Raw genomic sequence first — 27,633 nt, 5'->3', positions numbered from 1 at the left:
AAGCTTTTTTTCAGATGGTCAGGAAACTGGCTGGATTTAAGGAGAACAGATGTCTTATATAGCAGCGTGTTTTTGGATCCTTCTGCGTATGATGATGTGTTGAACCCTGAAGTAAATCCATCATCTTGCCAAAATAAGATGTAATGAGATGTTACAGACAGAAGAACAGTAATGTTTCCCTTGTCAGCAGATAAAATTGCCATTTGTGTGTGTTCTCTTAAAGATTGGAATGCTTTTCTTTCATCGGTGTCAATGTTCTCATTGGGTGTTGGAATCCTAGTTATTGCCTTTCAGCTCTTTTCTTACATCTTCAGTAGTTTAGCTGAGAAGTTTCAAGTCACTCTGCTCTATGGATAATTCTTCTAAAGACTTGATTAAAAGATACATGGAATTTCAACTCAGTAAATCATAGAACCAGAATTTGTGGCACAAAGACATAATCGGGTGCAGACAAATGCAATGGGTTAGCGCAGATGGGGAACTGATGCCGTGATAGTTAAGCTGGATACCAACACCTCATCTGTTCATGTATGGTGGAGATCTGTGGTTTGTGGTCAACCTTCCTGTACTGCACGTACAGAGTCCACAACCCCTTTCCCCACCAGGGGCACTAGATGTTGACATCCTGTACAATAATATTCTAGCCCTGACCTTTGGCAACTACATTTTTCTGGTGGACAATCATCTAAATTGACAAGCCACAACAGCTAGGAACAGTAGTGCCTGAAGATGACAAGCAGCTGCCTCTCGGAAACATTGTGCAATTCAAACAATACCATGCAACGCAATGCCTGTTAAACTTTCAAGCAGATACTATGTCAGGAAAGCCTCAAACAGCACACAATATAGTTACCTTTCGGAAAAGGACTGGAGAGATTTACAAAAAGGGTTAGAGTTCAGAAAGTCACCCAGAACTATAGGTCAGGGGAGACTTACTGGATGGGATGAGAATGAAAGACTGATCGTTGAGGAATGCACCAGACACAATTTGAAAACCTTGATAGCTTAAAGGTGCAAGACTGGGTAATATGCAAGACAGAGATTACTGCTAAAATCTTGTGCATGAGTTAATAAGAGTGTAAACTAAGTGCACTGTACATAACAGACATGGGATGGGGATGGTGAAAAATAGATGTTCAGAAAATGAAAGATGTGGAAAACTAGAAAGGAGTAGTTACTGTGAGAAATGTTGAAACAGAAGAAATTAACATAAAATATGACCAGGTGGGTCATGAGAGCCAAGGACATGTTGTAGCACTAGTTCCCACTCGCGGAGTTCTGAGAAACTGGTATCTGGGGGAAGAAACCAGATGGCGCGTGTGGTGAAACAGGCACCGAGGTCATGACTGTCATGTTCCAGATCATGCTCTGCAACAGGATACTGTATGTTGCTGGTATACACCCTCTGCCTATGCCCATTCATCCTAACTGATGACTTAAGGGTAGTCATGCTGATGTGAAAGGCCAAACAGTGTTTACATAACAGCTGGTATATGACATGTCATTTCATGATGGCTCTCCCTTTGAAATTATACAGTTTGCCAGTTACATGACTAGTGTAGGTGGTGATAGGAGAGTGCAACTACATTAGTAGTATTACCATATATCTCTCAGGTCTTCTGGACTTCTTGACCAAGACTGTAATAATTACTTTAAATTCCAAAAATACAGTCTCTTCTACACTACATTTTATGAATAAAATCTCCACATTATTCATGGATTAACATGTATTACCTTCCACTTTAAATACATGAGTCTCTCATATTAATTGAACATATTAATGCTTTTATTCAAAAGATCAGTGTTTATCACAAATTTCACCTCATTTCCATTACAATGTTTTTCTGTTGTTGATATGCGAGTTCTTGGGAATTCCATGATCCCCAGGGCAGAATGGCAGTCCATAGAATACTTATTTCCTTGTCGAAGCAGCTATTTCCTCTCGAAAGGGTGCAGTGATTGCCATTCCATGCTGAAGAGCACTCATCTTTCAGTATGACTCACGGTATGCACAATAAAAATTAAACCAATGCACGGTATCTGCACATTTGTACTGTACATATTATATTATTATTTTCTTTCTATGTACAGTATTTTATTATGAGTATCATTCACCAGCAAGAAAAGGTAGAGACACACCTCACTCCCATGGAATGATATGTATGACTACAACAGATATGCAGTCAGATCATGGTAATATTTCAGTATGATGCAAAGATTGCAACTTGCTTTACATGTTCAGAAATGTAGGATTGTGCATTTCCCAAAATGAAAAATTGAAGTACCCTATGAGTACAATATCATTGAGTGATAGTTGGATCCAGTTAACTCATTCAAATATCTGGGTGTAACAATTTGTAGCGATATGAAATGGAATGATCATATGCACTCAGTCATAGGTAAAGAATGTGGCAGACTTCATTTCATTGGTATGATACAAGGAAGTTTCAGTCTGTTCTGAAGGAAACTGCTTGTAGAACACTCATGTGACCCATCATGGAATACTGTTTAAGTATATGGAGCCTACACAAAATAAGATTAACAAGAAATATTGAATGTATAAAAGGGAGGCTAGCACAAATAGTCACAGGTATGAAACTGATCCATGAGAGAGCATTATGCACATGCTGGAAAACCTGAACTAGCAGACACCTGAAGATAGTTGCAGAATTTCTCATGGAAGCCTACCTACAAGGTTTCAAGAATCTGCAGTAAGTGAGGAATCTAAGAGTATACTACAACCCCCCTATAAATTGCTCTTATAGAGATGTCAAAAACAAAATTTGACTAATTACATTGTGCACAGAGACACCTTTTAATTAAAATTATTACTAATCCCCTAGTTGATTTACCTGCACCAACAAATACTTCATTTTGATGAAATTTTGAGTCTCTAAACAATAATTTGTCCCGTGTTCCATAAGTGAATAAAATGAAAAGATGCCTGAATACGTGATACAGTGGAAGTAACTTCTGCTATCCACTTTACAGTGGTTTGTAGAGTATAAATGAAGGTGCAGGTGTAGAACTGTTTGTATGTGTAGTCCAACTAAACATGTCAAATGAAGTGAGTACTTTGCCATAAATGTAATTCATTTATTCCACAGGCAGTGGTGGTATTGATCGCTATGTGGAGCTGCAGTTAGGAGATAGAGATACTCTACTGTTTGACAATATGTTGTACCAGCGGCGAATGTCTGTCAGCTTTGAAACTCTGCTACTGGAAGCTGCATCTCGTGCTGAGGCTGCTGGAACCACTGCCCTAGTGCACATTGTGGGAGCAGGCCTTGGAGTATGGCGCATTTCAAAGCATCAGGTCAGAATCCTCAAGAACGTTCCTACTCTCATCCTTCAAATCAGTTGCAAACATTTTTGGATGAAATATTTATTTGATGTAATTTTGACCTATAATAGCATGTTGAACTTGTTATTCAACTTCTTTTTTAATATAAAAATGAATTCCCCTGTGTTTTTGACCATTACAGTGTACGTTATGAAAATGTGCAGAAATGATGAATCTAGTTTTGAGATATTTAATCCCACTTCTTATACACTGGTGGTGTATGTGATGATTCACATCCATTTACTCATTTATTAATGTTGTGAACTGCTGTTTTTCCTCATATTACCACTTTATAATGACACAAGCTCCAAATTGCATTCATGGATATTGTAATAAATAATATAGCTGATAGTGAACATGATATAATTCTTTTAAAAATCCTTGTTTGTGGTGCTCTGTTATTAATTATATTTATTCTCACATTTTCAGCAAACTACTTTGTTATTCCTGTAGTGTATGTTGTCAGTTTGAGAAATGATTACATTATCACTGATTATAAACTGTAACATCTCAGCATTTTTCTGAAAAATGATCTTTGTATAAATGCAATAGTTAATATCAATATAAATAATTGTGATCTATTTTAAAGCTTTCTTAAGGCATGTTTATACCTGTGCATCCTGTGACTGGTCGCTGTGTGTCTGTGCTTGCCCTACACGCAAGTGAGGTATGTGTCTCCCTGTCTGATCTGGGGAGACTCCAGCACCCTGTGTGCACAATTCAGAAGCATGCATGACTTTGCACTGGTGCATGTACCTCCTTGCCTCTTTGTGAAATGGCTGCATGCACGTAGTGCACATGGAAATTAACACAGGTGTAAACACACCTTTAGGTAATCATGGTTATTTTACTTGATTGGATACACGAAGAAACAATCCTATACTCACCCTTTTGTGAATTAAAGGCAGATTCTCCAAAACATGATGTAGTTATAAATTCTCATAAATCAAGACACTGAGGCGTAGGGTTAAATATAATTTTCATTATGAGATTGATTTTATTGTGTCACTGCTTTTAATATCAAAACGAAAGTAAAGTTCCACAGATGAGTGCTGTGTTAGGTTGTATTCCATTCATCTTCCTGATATAAATAAAATTGTTCTGTAATAATATGCTAGACTTTTACAGAAGGCCGTTGCTAAATAAAAATTCTGAGCTAACAAAGCAATATGCTTCAGATTCTTAAGAGGCAAGTTGTTGTTCTCAGCCGTATGAAACTGGTTGGCTGTGGTGACAGTGGTGGATTTGTCCCTCGTAACTAAATCAATCCATTGTGGTGTAGGAGAAACATTTAATTAGTTAGTTCCATATTTCATGGATCATATTTATAATAAACTTTATTATCTGGAATGTATAGTGCAGTATGATTTTAACAAAAACTGAACATCATTATTAAAAACATTTTATCCTCACCATTTACACCTTTGTAACTGACTACCTCTTTGTACCTACTCAAGAATTCCTCTATGGTACCAGTATGCAAGAAACTCTCAAGGACAAACAACTTTAATCTACATTTTAAAACACGTCTCCTATTTATATTTAATATTCTCTCCAAAAGGCCTATTTCAAGTGTGTCACAAAAGCTGTTGTGGTTGTGGCTCCTATTTGTCTAACAGGTTAATTCAATTCATAACTTGTCAGAGAATTCTGAAATGGTGTAGTTCTCCCTTATTCATGCAAAAATTAGACTCACTAAAGAGTAGACCATTTTTATATTTAGTATTGTATTTGTGAATATCTGTATCACTTACAAATTTAAATTGATCACATAAAATTCTGTTATGGAAAAATGAATACCTTTTACATAACTGAGTGCTTAACCAACATTCCATAGCACATTCTAGTTATATTGCTAAAGTTAACATACATTTTCATGATGTTGATTAGCTGAAATTAAATGTCTCAGAATTTCTACTGTATGGGTTTTCTACTTAATTTTTTCATCAATGTATACATCAGACAATATTATGAAAAGGGAAGTTGCTACTTGGTTCAAATGGCTCTGAGCACTATGGGACTTAATTTCTGAGGTCAACAGTCCCCTGGAACTTAAAACTACTTAAACCTAACTAACCTAAGGACATCACACACATCCATGCCCGAGGCAGGATTCGAACCTGCGACCACAGCGGTCGCGCGGTTCTAGACTGTAGCGCCTAGAACAGCTCGGCCACCCCGGCTGGCGAAAGTTGCTACTCACAATATAGCGGAGATACTGAGCCGCAGATAGGCACAACAAACAGACTGTCACAAATAAAGCTTTCAGCCAGTAAGACCTTAATCAAAAACAGACGACAGTCACACACAGACATATTCACGCAAGCACAACTCACACACATGACTGCAGTCTCAGGCAATTGAAACCACACTGCCATATGATAACATTTTGTTTCTAATACATTTTCTTTTTATAAATAATTAATCAAACAGTTCTACTGTTGACAGTACAAAACTGGATGAAATGTGTTATTGCAAAAGTTAAAGTAAGTCACTGTGTGTAATACATCATTTATTATATATCTAGTGGTACTTTCTTTCTTGTTCAGCTGTGTGTGTGTGTGTGTGTGTGTGTGTGTGTGTGTGTGTGTGTGTGTGTGTGAGAGAGAGAGAGAGAGAGAGAGAGAGAGAGAGAGAGAGAGTATGTGTTGAACCAAGGCAGAAAGTTCAATTGGTTATGCTTACAGGTAAGAAAGAACTGTTTTCTAATCTGTTACCCTAATATTGTTTCACAGGAACGCCATTTCCTTGACGCATTTGCTAGTTGCATTCAGCGCCTGCTACCATCACTTTCACATATTTCTGAGGTGCGGTTTGCCTGGTTTTCGGAGGGTGCAACACTGCGTGGTGTTGGAGATGGTGGCCGCGTGGGTCATGTAAGAGTGCGATTTTCACAAGCTGAGCCGCAGTCGCGGCTGGTAGACAATCCTGAGCAGCTGCTTGTAGTTTCATATGCATGGGATGGCAATGCGCTGCCAGGGAATGAATTTTGGTGTGGCAGCTTGACGTCTTCTGGTGACCCAGCAGCTGCCTGCTGCAGCCAGGTATGTGTTTATGTGTCATACTACAACATGGTAGGAGATTTGCATAAGTTTGCTCTGTACATGACCAATAATTTTCATTTCTGCATTTAAATTTGATGTCAGTTGTACTGTGTTATGAGACCACTTGTTTATAAAAAATTGAACTTGTACAGTAATACCAAAAATGAAACATTTAGAATAATGAATGAAAAGAAATGCGAAAAGGTGCATATTCTGGACGTTGAAAGCAATTCCAATTCTGACATATTGTTAAGCCAAAATCAAAATTATGTGTATTTTTTATTTTAAAAATATATCTTGTTTCTCATCAGTACAGCTTCACTATCCAGCCTTTTTTTTTTTTCCACACCAGAAAGCACGCCAATATTCCATACAAGTACAATTATCTGGTCAGAGCAGTGACTAGGCTCACACTCCACACATGAAAAATTTATATCGACATGTATTTAATTTGTTTAAACTGTTGACTCCATATCCATGGAATGTGGCAGTCTGAGACCCTCAGTGGTACTCTGTATGGTGTTAGTAGCTCCACGCAACACCTGCTGTGGTGTAGGAATGTCTGCTATCAAACGTACCCACCCCTCACTGTTCAAGGAGAGCCTCAAACAAATAATAAAATACAAAACAAATATTTGCACATATTTAAGATATAATATTAATACAAATCACATCTTTTGACCCATTAAATTCATATTAGAGCTGTAACAAAAGTAATTGTATGGATGCTTGCACATATGTAGTCTATGAAGGTACAGAAAATTTCCCAACTTTAATACTTGTGATAAAATTTCGAATTTAATTCATTGGAATTCTGAACCCTCACAAATATTATCTACACAGGTTGCCGATTGAGCATTTTCTCTCATAGACTGTGAGAAATTTGATTTGAAGCTGTGTTATTTGATTAAATTAATGTATTTTTATGTCTTCAGCTTCCGCTTACAACATTGATGTTGAGGTCAGTTGCCATTACTTTTTTTTTCTTGACTTGCATATTTGAGAAAACTATGAAATGCATACAGGAAAAGTTCGGATGTCACTTTTCCTTGGATTCTATAACTGGAAATTACAGTAACCTAGCTCTTCATGCAACCTTCAAAATTATATTTTTCAATTAAATAGTCTAAATCATTTCTTTCTGTATAATTTTTATTAAAATTAACAAGTACATAAAAGTTTCTATGCATTTTACTTTTTTCTGAAACCGTAGCTGCCCTCACTTTTCAACTTCATTTACAGTGTTTAACGTATCTCCTGTCAACCAATGTTCATTCAGACAAACAACTGTAACATTCCTTCATCCAGACAGACTAAATTGCATTTTGTCATTTTATAATTTCTATTATTTCAGTAGTCAACATGTAGACCATTTACATTGTACCACATAATACATGAAATATGTAGTTGGAACTGTATGAATAGTTTTCAGCACAATTTTGTTTATAAAGTCTTTTGGCCCTGGCCTTTTTGTGCCTAGCATAATTTCACATCCCCATAACTGGTTATTAATTTCCTCTACTTTTTAGGATCTGGCAAGCATCAGTTAACATTTTGCGAAACATCTTGTGCTTAGCCTATTACAGTGCAAACCATTTTCCCCTAGACATAGGTTACTTAAAAACTTATTATGGCTATGAATGTTGCTACTAATTTATTACAGTGCTCTCTAATATTAGAATTTAACACATCTACATACTTACCAGTTACTGACATGTATATTATGCTACAAATTACAACCCTACAAGCCCTGTATTAATTCCTGGCAGTTTGAATAATATTTGTAGTTTCACTGACACATTGTTCCTCGCCATTACTATGGAGTGAATTTGTCCCAACATGTATAAACACACCCTATATACAAACATCCAAAAAAGTTTTGCATCACCTCAGTTCCGAGAGTTCCAGAACTTGTACAGAAAATTGGAATAGAGATCAACATAAACATAATTTTTTTCCTATTTATTGCTCATGAAAACCACACATTGCATGTTGTACCATCATGCAGCGAGAACTTCAGAGGTGGTGCTCCAGATTGCTGTACACACCAGTACCTCTAATACCCAGTAGCACATCTTCTTGCATTGATGCATGCCTGTATTTGTTATGGCATACTATCCACAAGTTCATCAAGGTACTGTTGATCCAAATTGTCCCACTCCTCAATGGCGATTCGGCGTAGATCCCTCAGACTGGTTGGTGGTTCATGTCATCCATAAACAGCCCTTTTCAATCTATCCCAGGCATGTTCAATAGGGTTCATGTCAGGAGAACATGCTGGCCACTCTAGTCGAGCAATGTTATCCTGAAGGAAGTCATTCACAAGATGTGCATGATGGGGGCATGAACTGTCATCCATGAAAACGAATGCCACACCAGTATGCTGCCAACATGGTTGCACTATCGGTTGGAGGATGGCATTCACATATCGTACAGCCGTTACGGCGCCTTCTATGACCACGAGCAGCGTATGTCGGCCCCACATAATGCCACCCCAAAATGGCAGGGAACCTCCACCTTGCTGCACTTGCTGGACAGTGTGTCTAAGGCCTTCAGCCTGGCTGCATTGCCTCCAAACACGTCTCCGATGATTGTCTGGTGGAAGGCACATGCGACACTCATCGGTGAAGAGGACGCAATGCCAATCCTAAGCAGTCCATTTGGCATATTGTTGGGCCCATCTGTACCGTGCTGCATGGTGTTGTGGTTGCAAAGATGGACCTTACCATGGACGTCAGGAGTGAAGCTGCACATCATGCAGCCTATTGCGCAGTTTGAGTTGTAACACGACATCCCCTGGCTGCAAGAAAAACATTATTCAACATGGTGGCATTGCTGTTAGGGTCCCTCCGAGCCATAATCTGTAGTTAGTGATCATCCACTGCAGTAGTAGCCCTTGGGTGGCCTGAGCGAGACATGTCATTGACAGTTCCTGTCTCTCTGTATCTCCTCCATGTCCAAACAACATCACTTTGGTTCAGTCCGAGATGCCTGGACACTTCCATTGTTGAGAGCCCTTCCTGGCACAAAGTAACAATGTGGACATGATTAAACTAAGGTATTGGCCATCTAGGCATGGTTTAACTATGACAACACTAGCCACGCACTTCCTTCTTGGTGGAATGATTGAAACTGATTGGCTGTTAGGCCCCCTCCGTCTATTAAGCACTGCTCAATCATGGTTGTTTACATCTTTGGGTGAGTTTAGTGACATCTCTCAACAGTCAAAGGGACTGTGTCTGTGATACAATATCCATAGTCAATGTCTATATTCAGGAGTTCACAACTTTTTTTGATGTGCGTAGTTCCTGAGGGTTTCATCAAGAGATCTGTCATTTCAGGTCAGATGTTTTTCAATTGATGGAACTTGAGTGCAGGATGGAAGTAATTTTTGCATCAGGTACATAGAGTTGCCTATTATGAGAAATTCCTTTTTCTCTTTATCCTTTCACTATTTTGTGACTAATTTTTGCTTTTGTTGTATGTTACCCATGTCAACTGATATTTACTTACTGGTTTAGAATTTTCAGCTAGTTCTTCTTTAGTAACTGCTATGGATGTGTTTGCTGATACCTGGGATTCATCACTTTGCAGGATTTTGTGGTTATATTTTCTTGTTTCACTGTGCATGCTCTTGAGGCTTGACTTTACCACTAGAAAATTCACACAATTACATATTTTACTACTCTTCAGCTCAAGATTTTCGTCCTTCAGTAATGATAGTTCATGTATCAGTATAGCAGTGTCAATTTGTAGCACTTTAATAATGATGATGATGATGATGATGTTTAGTTTGTGGGGCGCTCATCTGCGTGGTTATCAGCGCCCGTACAATTTGCCAACCTTTGCTCAGTCCAATTTCGCCACTTTCATGGATGATGATGAAATGATGAGGACAACACAAACACCCAGTCATCTCGAGGCAGGTGAAAATCCCTGACCCCGCCGGGAATCGAACCCGGGACCCCGTGCTCGGGAAGTGAGAAACTTTAATAATGTTATCTTCTGTATTTATTGCTATTGCCAGAGGTACTGAATTGAATTAAATTTTATTTGATCCTGTAGGGCTGCATTTTGTACAGCCAATGCACGTATAGTATAGGATACACAAAGAACAGAAAACATCCATTATCACTTACTGCCTAAAGAGCAACCACTTTGTTTACACTCTCTGATATCATTGATTATGTATTGTTGTTGTGCTATTCAGTCCAAAGACTGCTTTGGGGCAGCTCTCTATGCTAGTCAATCATCTGCAACTCTTTTCATTTCTGTACAACTACTGAAACCTACAACCATTTGAACCTGCATACTTTATTCAGCCCTTGTTCTCCCTCTACAGTTGTTACTCCCCCACACTTCCCTTTTTTGTGTCATCTCATTGTTTCTGTAGGCTTGTAACATGGGAAGCAAGGAGAGGATGTTGGTTGGTGGCCGGTATCCTCTTTCTATAACACCAACTGCACACATATATTAATTGGGTTCTTTATTCATAAGAATAGAAAAATACTTAAAACAGTCCAGGTGTTGTGGTACAAGCTCTCCATAATAGACCATGTTAGCCTCACAACTGGTGAAGTACAAGTCTGCTATGTACACTATTCTGGTCACTACGTGCTGCCTATCTCTGAGCTATAGGCAAAGCTAACGCCTATTGCAACTCCCTCTGGGCTGTGACTGATGTCTAGACTAGTTGACTCATTTGGTTACTAACTGGAACTCACTAGGCCCTATGGGTCTGCAGCGGCAATGTCAATACTGGAGGCCAAGAGGGCATTGATGGCGCATTTCTTGCGAGTCTGACTTTGGCCTCTATCGATTTTCTCACAACCCCTTTGCTCCATAGTGTGCTGGCAACAGCTCACACCAGCACATACCTCCCCCCTTGAAATATTGCACCACTGTTGTGTAGTGAGGCTGCAAATGACAATAGGGGGGGAGGCAAGACACTGGACTTAGAGATGAGCCGGGAGCTGTAGCTGTGGAGGACGGCGTACTCCCAACCATACCCTTCCATCTGGCTTGCAAGCCAACAGAAACAGCCTCCTGAAAACTGCTGGCAGGGCACACATCCAGGCCTGAGGGCATATCTTGGGGCAAGAATGGCGAGGGCAATGGCAGGTTGAAATCCATGGGATCGGCGAGTGAGCACAGCAGGGGTGAGGGCGCATCATCCATCTGCGCCTCCTGGGGTCCCCTGGTGGCACCAGCGGGTGGCTGCGAAAGCCATGCAGTTTCACAAGGTTGTGAATCTGGAGGAAGAAAAGCAGCAGAATCACAGGCAGAATGACAAGCATGAATTTGGCTCTGGTGACAGCACTGTAAACCATCGGGACCTGCAATTAATTACATATAAGAGCCAATGCGTTCCTGGATCATGCCTCTTCCCCAGCACCCACAGTTGCCATAAACCATGAAAAGAACATGATCGGGCTGCGCAAAGCGATCCTTGCAGACTGTTGGTGGCACTGGATGCTGTTGCTGGCGTAGCAAGTGTAGCAGCATCCGGTGGCAGTGACTATGCATAAGTTCCGCCGGTGATGGTCCATCTCGTGGGTGGAAGTGATAAGAGGCAAGAGAGAGTTGCAGTGCCTGCTCCAGTGTGTGGGTAGTGTGAACCTTGGCCATCTGTTGCTTGAAAGTATGTACAAAGCATTCTGCTTCATCATTGGACTGCAGGAGAAATGGAGCACTTGTTAGATGAGGAATGCCATTGCATTCGCTGTTCAAAATCACTTGAACTGAACTATTGTCTATTGTCCAAAACAAGTACTTCTGGAAAACCATTGATGCAAAATATTAAGGACAATGTTTTAATGGTACTACATGATGTAGTAGAAGCTGTAGGCACCACAAATGCGAACTCACTAAAAGTTCCTACCACTATGAGCCAACAAGTGTTCCAAAATGGTCCTGCAAAGCCTATGTGCACTCGTTGCCATGGCAATTGTGTCTTAAGCCAAACTGAGAATGTCTGCGGTGGAGCAGATTGGTTCTCTGTCTATGGGCAACACTGTGACGTCATCTGCTCAATATGCCTGCCAAGTACAGTGCCGGCCTGCTAACAGTTTAGTGCAAACAGTTCCCCAATGTCCGTGGTGGAGCAACCACAATACATCCCTTTGCAACACTTTGGGAATAAGCAAATGGGATTTCCATTGTCATTCTGAACTGGAATCATATCCTGTTGAACTGAAACAACATGCAAAATATCAGCACACAACTGCTGTACTGTTCAATGAACAAGGGCAAGACATGTGAATATAATGCATCAAAATCTTCAGATCTGGGTCTGCTTCAATGGCCTGTGCAATTTTTCTGTAGTGCAAGGGAAAAGATTCCAAGCAATTCAGAGTCCTGCACATCAGTTTGGCAACAAGATGCGGCAGATGCATCAAAATCAGCGTTTGGGCCAATAGGAAGGCAAGATGGGACGTAGGTCTGTACACAATTTCATACTGTGAAAGCAACAAAGCCCATCATTGTAATTTTTGAACAGTGTGTGTAGGAACCGGCTTTGATGGATGAAACAAGGACTGCAGAGGCTTGTGATCTGCCACTAAATAGAACTTTCAGTCATACAAATAGTGATGGAATTTTGTCACACCATATGCAATAGCAAGATCTTCATTTTCAGTTTGAGAGTAATTGTACTGAGTTTGATTTAACATCTTTGAGGCAAAAGCAATATGTTTGTCTTGTGCACCAATTCTGTGCAAAAGAACAGGGCCAATTCCGTAGGAAAAAGTGTTGACTTGCAAACTACTGGCTTGGCAGGATCAAAATGTGCTAAACATCTGTCACTGAACAAGGCATTTTTGAGTTTCTGAAATGCATCTTGACAATCTTTAGTCCACACAAAAAGTACATTTTTGCGATGCAAACAATGCAATGGAGCCACGACCTGAGTGGCATTTGGTATGAACAGAGTGTAGTACGTCATCTTGGCTAGTACTGACTGCAGTTCAGACACATTGCGAGGAACAGGCAGGTCATGGATTGCAAGCAAATGACATTGGAGGGGGTGTGCACCATGACTGTTTATCTCATGACATAAGTACTGTAGTTTGAAAAAAGTCACACTTGAGTCCTCTTCTGACAACAACAACAAAAAAATAGTATGCAAACTGCCAATGTGTTCCTCTAGTGTACGACCTGAGACAACAACGCCATCAAGGTAGTTTGAACAAAATGGCACTTTTTCAGTCAGCTGTTTCAAGTAATGTTGAAAAGTAGCAGGTGTGGAAGCACTACCAAAAGGCACACACAAATACTTGAACAGTCCTAAGTATGTATTTACAACAAACTCTTTCTGTGATTTTGCATCCAATGGAATCTGCAAGCAAGCACCATGCAAATCTATCTCAGAAAAGTAACATCCTGCACCAAGCCTGTCCATGAGTTCCTCAGGGGGAGGTAATGGATACTGCCTGTGGGTTGACTGTAGATTTGAAGTCAATGCAAAAGTGAATGTGACCAGAAGGCTTAGGCAACAAAACAAGAGGATTTGCCCATTGATTAGCTTGAATGGGAGCAATTACACCATTATCTTGCAAGTCTTTCAATTCACTGACAACTTTGTCTCTTAAAGCAATCGGAACAGGGCAGGCCCAAAAAAACTTAAGCTGTACATTGTCTTTCAAAGTAACATATGCTACCACGTTATTAGCTTTTCCCATGTCTTCTGCAAATAGTTCAGGAAATTCCTTAAGCAAGCTAGCTACATTGTCTTTTGGATCACAAGCTGATATGGAAAGTAAGTTGTCGTGGATGCTAAGGCCAAAAAATTAAATGCATCTAAACCAAATATGTTCTCACTGTCGCTTGATTTCAGCACAGTAAAATTAACTGTGCTAGTGTGAGATTTGTAAGTGGCAGGCAAACGACACTGTCGAAGCATCGGAATTTCCTGTCCATTGTAAGCAGTGAGGTGCTTCCTAGGTTTAGAAAGGCTTGGTGAGACTAACTGTCTCATGATTAAACAAAGTTATTGATGCACATGTGTCTAACTGAAAGTTCACTCGATGGCCGTCAATTCGTAATGAGACAAATAGTTTGTTTGAACATCGCTGCACAGCACTAGGGCCAGAATGAGGCACAACCTTACTCTTACATTAGTCAGAACCTGTTGTAGGTTTAGAAAACACAACGTTCACTGCATGTGCATGAGCCTGTTTTTTCTGGGAGTGGGCAAAATTTATGTTTTTGTGCTGTTGCAGACAAACTGCTTGGACATGGCCTTTTGTTCCACACGTGTAACATGTTGTGTTACATGATGAGCAATCCTATCTTTTATGGTGAGCAAAACATCTAGGGCAAGACTTCACTAAGTTCACAGGTCTGTTTACCTGTCTGTGTAGCTGTCTACGTGGCTGTGTAAGCACTCGTTGTGGCTGCTTGGGGTAATTGCAAGCAAAGGGGGACTTGAATCGACCAAATCAGGGCTGGTCAATCTTATTGGCTGATATGGCACCCAAATCATTGCTCTAATATTTACAACACTTGAGGAAGTGATGGATCAGAGTACTTTAGGATCTGTTTCCGTGTTCTACTATCTGGGACGTTGAATGTTATTACATCCGTAATCATTAAGTCACTCTAAAAGTTGGCACAACTACACTTAAATTTGCGCTTCGTAGTCATACCCGTTAGTTTTGTATACCACCTATGGCATGTCTGTTTTGACTTTTTCTGCAAGCAAAAAAACTGATATCTGCTTGCAGCTACTTGGATTTGCTGGTCATAGTACTTGGTTAATGCAGCAATTACTTCCTCATCGCCAAGTTCATCAGGAGATGCAGTTGGGAATAATTTTTGTATTAATCTGAACACTGGGTACACCTCATCTGAAAGACGGTATTGTAGTTTTACATACCTTGTACACAGTGAATTTGACAATGTGCTTGGAACTGTGTCAGGTATTCAGGCCATTCCTGTTCTGTGTTGTTAAATTGCCAAAATGTTGGGATGCTGGTCAGCAGCACTTGCTGGGCTGGTCGTTCAATCAGTTGTCATGATTGTGCGGCTAATGTAGCTTGTGCAGCCTAAAATATTAAAGTCCTGTCACAATGCCTCTGAGTAATGCCTACATAGAGTCCAGAGCTGGCCTACAAAGCCTATGGAACTTAAGTCTCAGAGACAATGAGCGAACACTGCCGATTGTAGACTCAGCAGTACTGGAGACTGTAAATGACTTGGTGCACTGAAGAGAACTGTCTGCCTTTGCTCATTACTCTGGTATTTAATGAGGCATCAGTCAATTGCTATCCACACATGTGATGCCCATGGGTTGGCTGCTATGGTCCCTGGTGGACCTCAGTATAGTTTGTACTGCCAACCCATACAACTACTGCACTACAAGTGTTTTGAGTGCAGCTTGTCAATTGTGGTGCACATTTTTCCATAAGTTTAATAAATACAACAGATACACATACTTAGTCATCATTAATGTAGTCTCCTTCACTATTTACAACAGTCTGCCAATGTTCAAGTAACTTTTTGATCTCGCAACTGTAGAAACCACTTGGTTTTAAGGTGAAGAACTCATCAAGCCATGTTCAGATACATTTTTATCGAGAAAGGAAATTCCTAGAAGAGAATGGAAAAGGTGAAAATAGTAGGGCACAAAATCAGGTGAATAAGGTGGGTATGGAATGGCTTCCCAACACAACTCCTGTTTAGTGTTTTTGTCAGTCATCACTTCACACAGTCTATCTGGTCGTTATTCTTAGATTGCGTGTGCAATACATCTCAGTTGTTGACAATAAATGTCAGCAGCGATGATTAAACCTCAGGGAAGTAATTCGTAGTAAACGACACTTTTGTTGTTCCACGAGACGCATAACACTGCTTGTGTCTGTATATGTGCAGATGGATATGTGTGTGTGTGCGCGAGTGTATATCTGTCCTTTTTTCCCCCTAAGGTAAGCCTTTCCGCTCCCAGGATTGGAATGACTCCTTACCCTCTCCCTTAAAACCCACATCCTTTCATCTTTCCCTCTCCTTCCCTCTTTCCTGATGAAGCAACCGTTGGTTGCGAAAGCTTGAATTTTGTGCGTATGTTTGTATAAAATCTGAATATTTGTAATAGGTACAATGTAACACCCAATATTGTGCCTTATTAGGTACAATGGTACATTTGTATCATGTATATGTAATCACTGTACTAAACTTGTAAAAAAATGCTATGACGTTTGCAAAAGACACCAGTTGGTGTCTCCATGCAAAAAAATAATAAATAAAATTATTTCTCAGCAATAGTGTGGGAGGGTTGTTATTATGTAATTGTTTACCAAAGGCTTTGAAATGCTCCCTGGAATTGATTTTGTAGTAGTTTCCTTCAAAGGAACTCAGTAGATCCTTTTGATATTGCCACTTTGTTTTTCCGATAATTTCAGAGAATTTTTTTATGGTGTTTTTGAGATTCTGTGTATTTTCTTCTGTTTTATGAGTTTGAAATTTTGTCCAAGCTTGATGTCTTTTATCATTAATTTCATCACATTCCATAGTCCACCATGCATTATTTTTTTTACGTTGATTTACTGGGGCCAATTCTTCAGCATGTTGTTTTAGAATTAGTATTTGTTCCTCAGGATTGTCTATTGCTTCTGTATTTTGTGTGCTTTTCTGGTATTTGTCATTTTTGATTAATTTATGTGGGTCATACTTTCTTTTATCTACAATTGCTCTCTGTCTTTTTTCCCCTTAATGGGGTGAATTTGATCTTGATTTTGACCAAATAATGATCTGAATCTGTGTCTGTTCCTCTCAGTACTTTAACATTTTATTAAAGAATTTATCCATCCAGACAAGGGGATGTTTCCATGTCATACATTTGCTTGGTTTTCCTTTAAAATATGTAGATTTAGAGATGAGCCCACGTGTTCTGCAAATTTCAATGGGTCTTTGTCCATTTCTATCAGTTTGATTATATGGAGCCCTACTTTCCAATTATGTCTCTGTGCTTTTTTTCCTTTCCCCAGTTATGGTTTTTACATTGTTTTTATTGTCTGATCCAAAAGATCCCAGGATTTTTCTACTTCTACCATAGTTCTTGTTAGAAAATTTTTCTCATTGGTTGGGGTATGGATGTTTATGTTAGTATAGATCTTGTTTGTGGTTTTCAGAGTTAAAGTTGTGATTTGTGAAGAAATAGTTTTAAAATCAGATATTGAATCTATAATTTTAAATGTACTATAAATCATGTTTCAAATTGTGAGCACTGTTTCATAACTCTTTGTCCTGGTTTTTCAGTGTAAATTCTATAACCTTGAGATTCAAATGGATCTTCTGTTGTATTTCTCATTTATGTTTTGTCTGTCCAATTCATTTTTGAGCTTGCCAGTTTTCAGTAAAGAGTTTACGTTATGTGTTGCAATGTGGTTAATGTTTTTATGTTTTATTTTGGCCTTATGAACTTGATGAGGATTGAGTGATTTCAAAGCTCAGATTCATTTGAGTCTGATAGTTGGCTACCACCGAATCCAATGTAGACTTCTCCTTTCCTTCTGAGCTGGATGGTGGAAATTTTTCTCTAAAAAACCTTTCCATGTTTGACTGTCAGAGGCTATCAACAGATATAAATAATATTTCCAATAAACTTCTAAAGGCCTGCTCAGATCAATTATTTAAAGTTTTGGCCTACTTATTTAATACATCTTTGACTCAGGATGCCTTCCCAGATAGAATGAAATTTGCTATAGTGAATCCTCTACACAAAACAGGAGACTCTATTCCAGTTACAAGCTATCATCCCAATCTCTCTTGAGCAGCTTCATGAAAATTCTTGAGAAAATACTGTATTCCAGAACTCTGAGGAATCTCAAAAACTTTGTCGTCATCAGTGAAAGATAATTTTGTTTCCAAAAAGGTATGTCTACAATTGAAGCTGTATTTTCTTTCACAGTTGGGATATTTTGTGATATTTCTAAGGCCTTCAACTGTGAGGATCACAAAATACTTCTCTACATAGGGTGGCACTATGGTACCAGAGGGACAGTGAGAATCTGACTCCAAGATTGGAAGTGTAAGGTAGCTTTGGATGACAGCAGCAAAGTGAATGACAGGGTAAAGTCTGACTAAGGCAATGTACTCTGTGGAGTCCCCCAGGGTCCTTTGTTTGCTGCAGTTTCTCATATATATAAATGATTTACCTTTGCCATACCAAACATGCAAGTTCACTATGTTTGCTGGCAATAATAGCACTGCAACAAAAAGCAGTGCAATAATCTAGGGGCTGATTCTAACAAATTACTTTCAGAAATCCTAACCTGATTTAAAGTAAACTCACTGCCAGTAAACGTGAACAAAACTAATTAGTATAAACATGGTGCCTCCAGTCACAAAAACTGAAAGGAGAAATATGAAGGGTACAATGTGCCAAATTACTTACTTTCAGTACTTTCCCTCTGTTATGTGCTGTAGAATTATCTTCTGGATCAATTCATCTCCATTAAAGGAAACTTTCTTTCTGCAGAGAAAGGTTGTCTGAATTATGCGCAAATTTTCCTCCGAAAGTCTCCTGTCATAATCTTTTTAGGAAACTTGGGATGCATGCTACAACTTCCCAATACATTTATTACATTATTAGCTTGATGGTCCCATGTACCTTGAAAGCAATGAAATGTACCTTGATCAGAATACAAGAAGAAACGCTACTCTCCACTGTGATTACAAAAATCTTACCTCAAGTAGAGAAAGGTGTATTAAAATATTTAATAAAGTAAACTCCATCCAAACAGGCCTCAGAAGGCCCAGTGGTATTGACCAAATGTGTCATCCTTAATCTATTGGCATTATTGGATGTGGATATGGAGAGGCATGTGGTCAGCACACCACTCTCCCAGCCATAGTCAGTTTTCATGACTGGAACCACTACCTCTCAGTCAAGTAGCTCCTCAATTAGTCTTGCAAGGGCTTGGGGCACCCCACTTCCTGACAGCGCTCGGCAGACTGGACGGTGACCCACCCAAGTGCTAGCCAAGCCCAACAGCACTCAACTTTGGTGATCTGACAGGAACTTGTGTTACCACTGTGGCAAGGCCGTTGGCCCGAAATATTTAATACACTGCCAAATAACATTCTAGGTCTAAGAGTAGATTAACTAAAAATAAAATAAAGTCTTACTTGATGAAACTTTTTAGTCATTATATGATTTTTTTAACAGAGAAGTAGAGTCTTTGTGTTCATAATATTTTTATTTTCTGTTTATTATGTAGTGCCGTTCATCCTTGTATGATGTCTTCTCTTTTCACATTGCTTTTATTTTGTTTTAGTTTTATGTTTTATTTTCCCTGCAAGTGTTTTTGTAAATGTATTGTACTTCCCTTGTTATATGTTCTATATAATTTATGTTTATATATTGTTTGACTAATTCTGTATCATAGCATCTCACATGCATAATAGGATAATTGGAAATCAAATATAAATAGATAACCACTTTTCAAGATATTATTTATTGCCCTCAACTTAGGGACCGATGGCCTTTGTAGTCTGGTCCCTTCAACCCCCATAAATCAGCCAACCATCCACTCAACTGGTCTCCTGAGTCCTTGTTGCCTCGGGCAAAATTGCAGTCAAACTCAACATGAATGATCAAGTTCATTAATTAACCCATTTATTCATGCATTTTGTTTTGTATATCACACAATGAAGAGGAGCCTTCAGGGATGTGGAATAAATTAATTTATAAATTCACAGACAAAAGCAGACACACTAGATTATGTCTGTAACATGTACAAATAATCAATTATAGGTGCTACAAATTAACAAACATGAATTATTTGTAATTTACTGCTTTTTAATATATTATAAGTGAGGATTTTATACATATTAGGAGAAAGGTACCTACTTTTAAAGAAGAAAAAGACATTTCTCTTCCTCTTACACTGCTCACCTGCTACCTCATAGTAAGCATTCACAAAGTTTCAATAGTTGCAGAGAAAGCTATCAGCTGTACAAATATTGCAAAAGTTAAAACTTGTTCAGTGTGAATACCATTGTTATGAACTTGCAGTTTCCATTTTATTAAATCCAAGGGCAAAATTCCAGTAAATAACAACATTTTTTTCTCACAAACAGCATTTTTGTATGTTTATAATTATTTCTAGTATCACTGGTAATGCAGAGTGTCATTGTGAATGCCTCCTGATTCCCAAGTGCAGTTAAAAAAACTATGAGACACAAATACTTCTAGTTTACAAGTTTAGTACAAGCAATTAATACACTTCTGCAGGGGTTCATTTCATAATGCTTCAAACATGTAGACAATACTCTATCTCATCCCATATTTCCACAAGCATGTCTGCCATGGAGGCTATGCCATTTGCAATTCCTCTGGAGAGATCACTGAGGTCATGTAAAGATGAGGTGTACTCACAGCCTTTCAAACAACACTGCAGGAAGAAATCTAAAGGGTTTTTAGCATATTGCAGCCCCATCAGCAACTGTGATAGACTAAAAGTTTGAAAAATCAGCCTCAGTTAGCCAAAATTTTCTGGTTTTTACCAGGTTTCAGCTGAAACCTGGTAAAGACCAGAAAATTTGCGCAACTGAGGCTGATTCTTCAAAATATTATTGAATTCACAGGGATATGTCTGGAGATTGCAGTGCCTGCTTGGTCGGACTATCGCCCTATCAATCACGGTGGAAATGTTTGGACCAGGAAGTCCAAATATGTAAACTCCAGTTTGGTGGTGCACTTTCAAGCTGGAAGATCACATTTGGCTAAGACAAAGAAGCACAGCTGAGTGATAGCAATTTGCTCAAGCATGTCCAGATAAATATTTCATATTAATGTTTTTTGATGAAGAAAAATTGTCGAACAATGCCGTCTTTCATCGGCATCACCAAACATTCACATTTTTGCTGTCTCTGACTTTCCAGTAAACTGTAGACATTTTCTGATCTTAGATGTGAATTTTGTGTTGATAAACAATCCCACATGTGTGGAAGGCTGCTTTGTTACAAAAGACAATGGTTCCTAGATAGTCGGTGTTTTGCTCAATCAGATGCAACATTTCAGTAGCATATTTGAGTGAAGCTGCAAGTTGTTTCAATTTAATACTTGCACAATTTGAGCTTGGTAAGTGTACCAGCAAAGTCATTAATGCACTACCTTGTGAACTGTTCAGTGAGGGCTGCTCAGCTCACATGATGCTTGGTAAATTGACTTTGATGGGCTTCTTTGGTAGGTCTCTCTGATGTCCTCTAGCAGTTCATCAAATGTGGATTTTCTACAACAACATGACTGTCTGTTTACACTCCCAGCAGCTAGAAACTTGTCATACCAAGCCTTAATCATCTTAACATCTGGCAACTGTCTTTGAAATTCACATCGGAAATTTCTTTGGACAGCAATGGGTGATTTCATTTCCACATATCACAACATGCAATGGGCTACCTTTGATCTGTAGCCATTTCTAGTAATTATTTAGCACTTGAAACAAAATGAAAAGAATCATTGGAATAAATCTGCTCAGACTTTCTGATTTGCTTTACATGATGCTACAAACCCTATTACCTGTATCACAAGTTTTTAAAATCGCATTAGGAAATGAAGAAGGTTTCATGTGGACACCCTGTATTTTTAATATGATAAATGCATGGAATTGTATAAAATGAAATCATTGCCAAACAGAGAGGAAATACATTTAACAACTGTAATTATAATTTTCAGATCACTGAGCTTCATACGGCAAGTATCAACAGTGACAGAGTCTGCGCTAGAAATCTCCATATCGCAAGTTCTGTGTGGGGTGTGTTGCACGTGAGTGAATACGCACGTCGCATGCTCAAGGCAACCACTAGTGGAGGTGGACAGCCACCGGACAGTGACTAGAAAGAAGGAACATCACACCTCCATAACATGTGATTTGAAATTACATGTAAATATTACTGTTCCCATCAGTCCTTGGAGTATTATTACAACAGAAGATGAATAATTTCATGGATTAATTTAACTTATTGTGAACTGTGGGAGGCACCTGCAACAGCAAGACTAGAGAGATTTTGGCAGAGGATTTTTCTGTACTTATTTCATAAAGCAAGGGAATAGATTTTTGCCTCAAAGTGATTGAAGTGTGAATAATATACTCATAATTTTTACTCTAGGTGTTGCCTTCCAATGTTTAAAGCTGTAATGTGGGAGACAAGTTTTGTGATGATATTAGAAATGTTGTCAAGAGTAAACAATTGCAGATTTGGATAGACAGAGCTTTACTTCATTCCAAAATAGCCACTGTCATTGCAAGCATACTGAGTTTATACTGTTCCATGAGATTAACTATTAGAGAGAATTTATGCAGAATAAAAATTGATGGTTTTAAAGAAAATAGTATGTAAGCTTAAGGAATTTTAATGTTGAGATCATCATAAAAATATGTGTGATCATTTTGCTTGTGTATGAGCCATTTTAATTTAGTTCAAGTTAGGATATTCCTATTACTCATTAGCTGCCTATAGATATCTTTTCTTTACTTTTGAAACCTCTCATGTGAGCAAGATCAACTGGATTACCTGTTGGGAGCCTGACTGTATAAGAAAGTAAATGGAGCATTTTTAATGCTCGTTGTTACGTCCACTGGGGTACTGGATATCAGTCAGGTAATATAAAGATGTGTTCTTTGCTGCAGATTAAAATTGTACTGTGTGTTTTCATAAGACTGAAACAGCACAAAAGAATTTATTGACTGTTAAATCTGGCTTCATGGTCATGGTTACTCTCTAGAAAACTTAGATTTGCTATTCTTTGTTAGCAGTCTAGTAATAACACGAGTGTCTGTATCTTGCAGATTGTAAGGAGAGTTCATGCTGCTGGATACTAGATTCTGTATCTTACAGATGGGTGTGACTTGAAGAAAGAGGATTTTTATAAAAACAAATTGAGGACAAACAGAACTTAAATTTATCCTGTTTTTTAATAGTTAGAGCTCCCTTTTTCATCATCTTACATAACCACAATGTTATAAAAAGAAAACTGGATTAATAGGAAATGATCAAATTACAAAATATAGTGACTAAACAGTTACAGTAGCATAATGACTTTTTGCCATGACTGGTTTCAGTGAATGTTTAGTCAATAATTCTACACTTAATGTCTTCAGAACTGCAGCAGTTGCTGTACACTGATTGTATAAACAATCTCACTCATGTTCACTTATTGTTGTGAGCATGTTCAATCAGCAGACCATCATCAGACAAATCTGAAGCAGCAGTAATTAGGGCATTGAGGTAATTCTGAAACATATCCCTCAACTGCTGAGCAGAGACTTCTGCTTCATCAAGTAAATGTGACTGAGACTATTTTTTACAAATTTCTAAGTAGTCATCACCAGCTTTTCGTGAAATATCCTACCTTTAATGAGTTGTGGTGAATGAAGTCTCTCTAGAATAAGTATTCCTGAAGTGCACAGTTGCATACAGATGTACTAGTTGAAAATGCAGAATCTGCACTAGACACTGTGAGCCCATGCTCCTCAGACTCAATATGTGCGGAAGAAACTGTAATTCCTCCTATTTTTTGAAATGTAGTTTTTTCAATTAATAAAACTACACAGGGACTGCACTGAATTACTGCTGTGATTGTTGTAGCAATCATATTCAGATTATATCACTAGCATGTCAGTATATTAACAAGTTATTACATGTTCAGGTGCAAAACTGAATTCGATACAATGGAATAACTGTGTGATTTTGTTGACTGAATAAACATTTTTGAAAGTGGCTATCTTTTCAGCACAACACAGTACATTGCTCTACAAAAATTTCCTGTTGTATGTGTATGTTGTTATATGCTTCATAACTATTCTAGAAGTACACACATTGTTCAGACATTCATTAAAAGTAACATTTTGTGGAAACCTGATTATGAGCAGTCAATACTTGAAAGAGGTCATGGCAATATTGGATTGTGCAATTAGAACTGCTTTTAAATTACAACAGACTTTTACACTTAACGATATGTCCTTGCATCTTATAGTAATCATGGAAAAAACAGTTAATTATAGAAATAAAATTTGTATATATTTACTGGATGAACCATGGAAGCAATGTGAGTCTGTTCAAATGAATCCTTGGTTAAAATATGACTTCTATTCCTTTCCAATACCAAAATGTTCATGTTGTTGCCTGCTGGTTTTTAATAAAAACTGAACAGATTATTTTCAGTCGCTGGTTTTCTCATCCTCACAGGGACGAGGAATGGAGGAGTAATAGTCTGTAGGCATAAACATTACTGATTTAAAAAAGTTATGGTTTTTGTCATGGGATTATCTAACATTTAACAGTGTAAAATGGTAGGGATACAGAGCTAAACTGAATGTGTAAGAGTTTCTGTCACTGAACATGAAAACATTTTCATTTGGTGCCAGTTGTTGTCAACAAAAGCATTTTTTCTGTTGAAAAATTACAGTTTTAACTATAGTGCTTTACATCATTTATCTCAAATTTAGCAAGACATGGTATTTTAACCATAGTCATCATGCTGAAGAATTTTAAATGGTTTAGCTATTACTTTGATGAGGGTACCCAAATGTATCTAGTAATATGGAGGTTCTTTTTATATGAGTAATATTATTTTAATATGTGGTGACCATTCCTGTATTTTGTTAAAAATATATTTCATTGTGAACTAAAATAAAATGTTTATAGCTTTTAGTCTTTCTACTGTATGGTGCTCTTTGATTATTCATGTTTGCAACCACTGCTTGAAACTAGTGCCTTTGCTTGCTTTATAATGGAGGACTCTAATTTATATACTGTCAGTTACTTTATGTGAATTATTGTGTAATGTCGTTATAGTTGTCTGATACTGACAGCTTCATATCATCATCTTGCCTCAACTTTTGATATATTCATGCCAAAGAATTACAGTATTGTTCTTTCATGCATGATTTTTTCTGTTTTGAGATAGTATCACCCAGAGTTACTATCCATGACTATACTGCACTTGTCCAAATTTTTTTTAATAACTATTTTTCCATGTTACACAATACGAACTATATTTCATTGAACTGTTTTGTATGATAAACTGTAGATATCATTATGTATTTGTAAAGGCTTTGTTTAATGTTTGTGTCTAATTTGTCTCTTTTTTGATATATAAAAAGAATTCACTTTTGACCATTCATGACAATTTATGAAGTTTAAATGTTGTAGGAAAGTTCTTGTAGAATGTAGAACATAAATACTTTTGGATTGAAGGAGACCACTCATTGAAAAGCAGATGCATTGAGTTCTCCATAGACACACACACAAAAGAAAGAAACCTCCGGTAGCTTTTGGAGATGTTGATGTTCTTTGACAAGCTAAAGTAAAAGACACACACACACACACACACACACACACACACACACACACAAACACACAGACACACACACACACACACACACACACACACACACACACACAGACACACACACCCAGAGAGAAAGATAGAGAGAGCGAATATAGAGCCACTAGTCCCTCAAAGGATAACATTAAAAGCTAGCAAGGTATCTTTCCTTTGTTTGTGGCTATCGACAACTCAACACTTCCACTTTTCAGTGAGTGGTCTCCTTTAATCCCAAAGTATTTAATTTCTAAAGTTTGTACAACAAATTTTCGTAGAGCTTAATTTTGCAAATTATGTAACATGCTAACCCTCGTACCAAAACAATGACTATATACTTTAGCCATTGTTTTGTTCCATTGCATAAACAATAAGGCAGATTCCATATCTGTGTCTTGATTTCTCTTTTACATTTTGTACAAAAACCAAAATAGGATGAGTGACAGCACAGAAATTTGGGAATTTTGTTATGAATAATGTACAGTTACAAAAACAGGGCTTTAGAGAGTGAATTTTATTGCTTAAAATGCCATTTCAGTGGTTAGAGCAACTATTATTTTCAACAGGATTCAGAATATGTGTATATTTATGTTGCAGTAATTGATGATTTCTGTGATTATAGGGCAACTTATATTAAGCTTATGTTTTATTATGATCACTTGTTTACCATCCAAGGAAACAGAAGTCTCTGAAGTGTATGCAACAGAGAAATAACTGTTCTTCCATCACTTTAGCCATATTTAACAACTACAGCATGTTGTGTTAAATAATAACTCAAGTAATGTATATTCTTGAGAAGCAGTGCCTAGATATCTTTATCTAATCAAGTGCACTGCTATCATCTATGTTATGTTGTATAACTAACTGCTTCACCAGCTTTGAAAGACTGAACAACATTCTTAAAATGAGAGGTACTTACTTGACCAAAGGATATATTTTTGCTATGACAATGCAAAGTAGTTTTTAAACTGCAGTTAATACTTATAAATTATTTCTGCTTATAAAAAATATATATATGTATGTTGACAGTTTTATTATTCATGTATTTAAACCTAAGTGTAAGCAAATTAGTACCCTTTCTTGTTCCATAGCAGTCAAATCACACTGCTGTAAAATGTTTATGATGATTGTATTTTCTAAGAAATAAAGCTATGAAGCTATTATATTATTATTATCATTATTTTGAAAATTTTTTGCAGGTGACATCCAATAGTGGTAGTGTATTTAAAAAATCCATGACACAGAGCTGTATTAACAATTTTTTATTATTACCACCAGTTTCACTAATACATTATGTTATTGGTATCTGTATCAGTGAAAAGGCAAAACCAGTTACAGAAGTTTATGGACAAACATCATTAGGTTATAGGCTATACTCAAATTAACACTTACAAAAAAGATTAATATTACTTACCATGGCATCATAATTTCTGACATGGTGGACAACATTTTACATTTAAACTCTTCACAGCTGTTGCATATATAGACAGACAATAAACACTTTACATAGAAAAGGCTATGTGTAACCCGCTAGGATAGCAAATGATAGCTGATCACCATGTAGTAATCTTAAGGACAAAGCAAACATGACTGACATATGCGGTCAACAAAACAGAGGTGTAACTTAAAGTACTTCACATAATTAATTTGACCAATATTCTTTGATATTATACACTGAAGCACCAAAGAAACTGGTACAGGCATGCATATTCAAACACAGAGAACAAATACAGGCAGAATATGGTGCTGTAGTTGGCAATACCCATATTCGACAACAAGTGGCTGGCACTGTTATTAGATCCGTTACTGCTGCTGCAGTGGCAGGTTATCAAGATTTAAGTGAGTTTGAATGTGTGTTACAGTTGGCGCATGAACGATTGGTCACAGCATCTCTGAGGTAGCGATGAAGTGGAGATTTT

The 27,633-nt window shown here is 37.8% G+C and overlaps 1 protein-coding gene across 1 annotated transcript in view; it reads left to right on the top strand.

Moving 5' to 3' along the window:
- The window catches only part of LOC126190942 (uncharacterized), a 150,876-nt gene extending 125,074 nt beyond the window's left edge, over positions 1-25,802 (top strand). The window contains exons 5-7 of the mRNA XM_049931584.1: positions 3,108-3,316; positions 6,079-6,387; positions 22,064-25,802. Of these exons, the coding sequence (XP_049787541.1) occupies positions 3,108-3,316; positions 6,079-6,387; positions 22,064-22,225 (680 nt within the window). The 3' untranslated portion in view covers positions 22,226-25,802. The remainder of the gene's footprint in view (positions 1-3,107; positions 3,317-6,078; positions 6,388-22,063) is intronic.
- Positions 25,803-27,633: the final 1,831 nt, after the last annotated feature.

This window comes from Schistocerca cancellata, chromosome 6 (genome assembly GCF_023864275.1).
Source record: "Schistocerca cancellata isolate TAMUIC-IGC-003103 chromosome 6, iqSchCanc2.1, whole genome shotgun sequence".
NCBI lineage: Eukaryota > Metazoa > Arthropoda > Insecta > Orthoptera > Acrididae > Schistocerca > Schistocerca cancellata.
The sequence above is the reverse complement of the archived record's forward strand: the minus strand, read 5'-3'. Positions and strand labels throughout refer to the sequence as shown.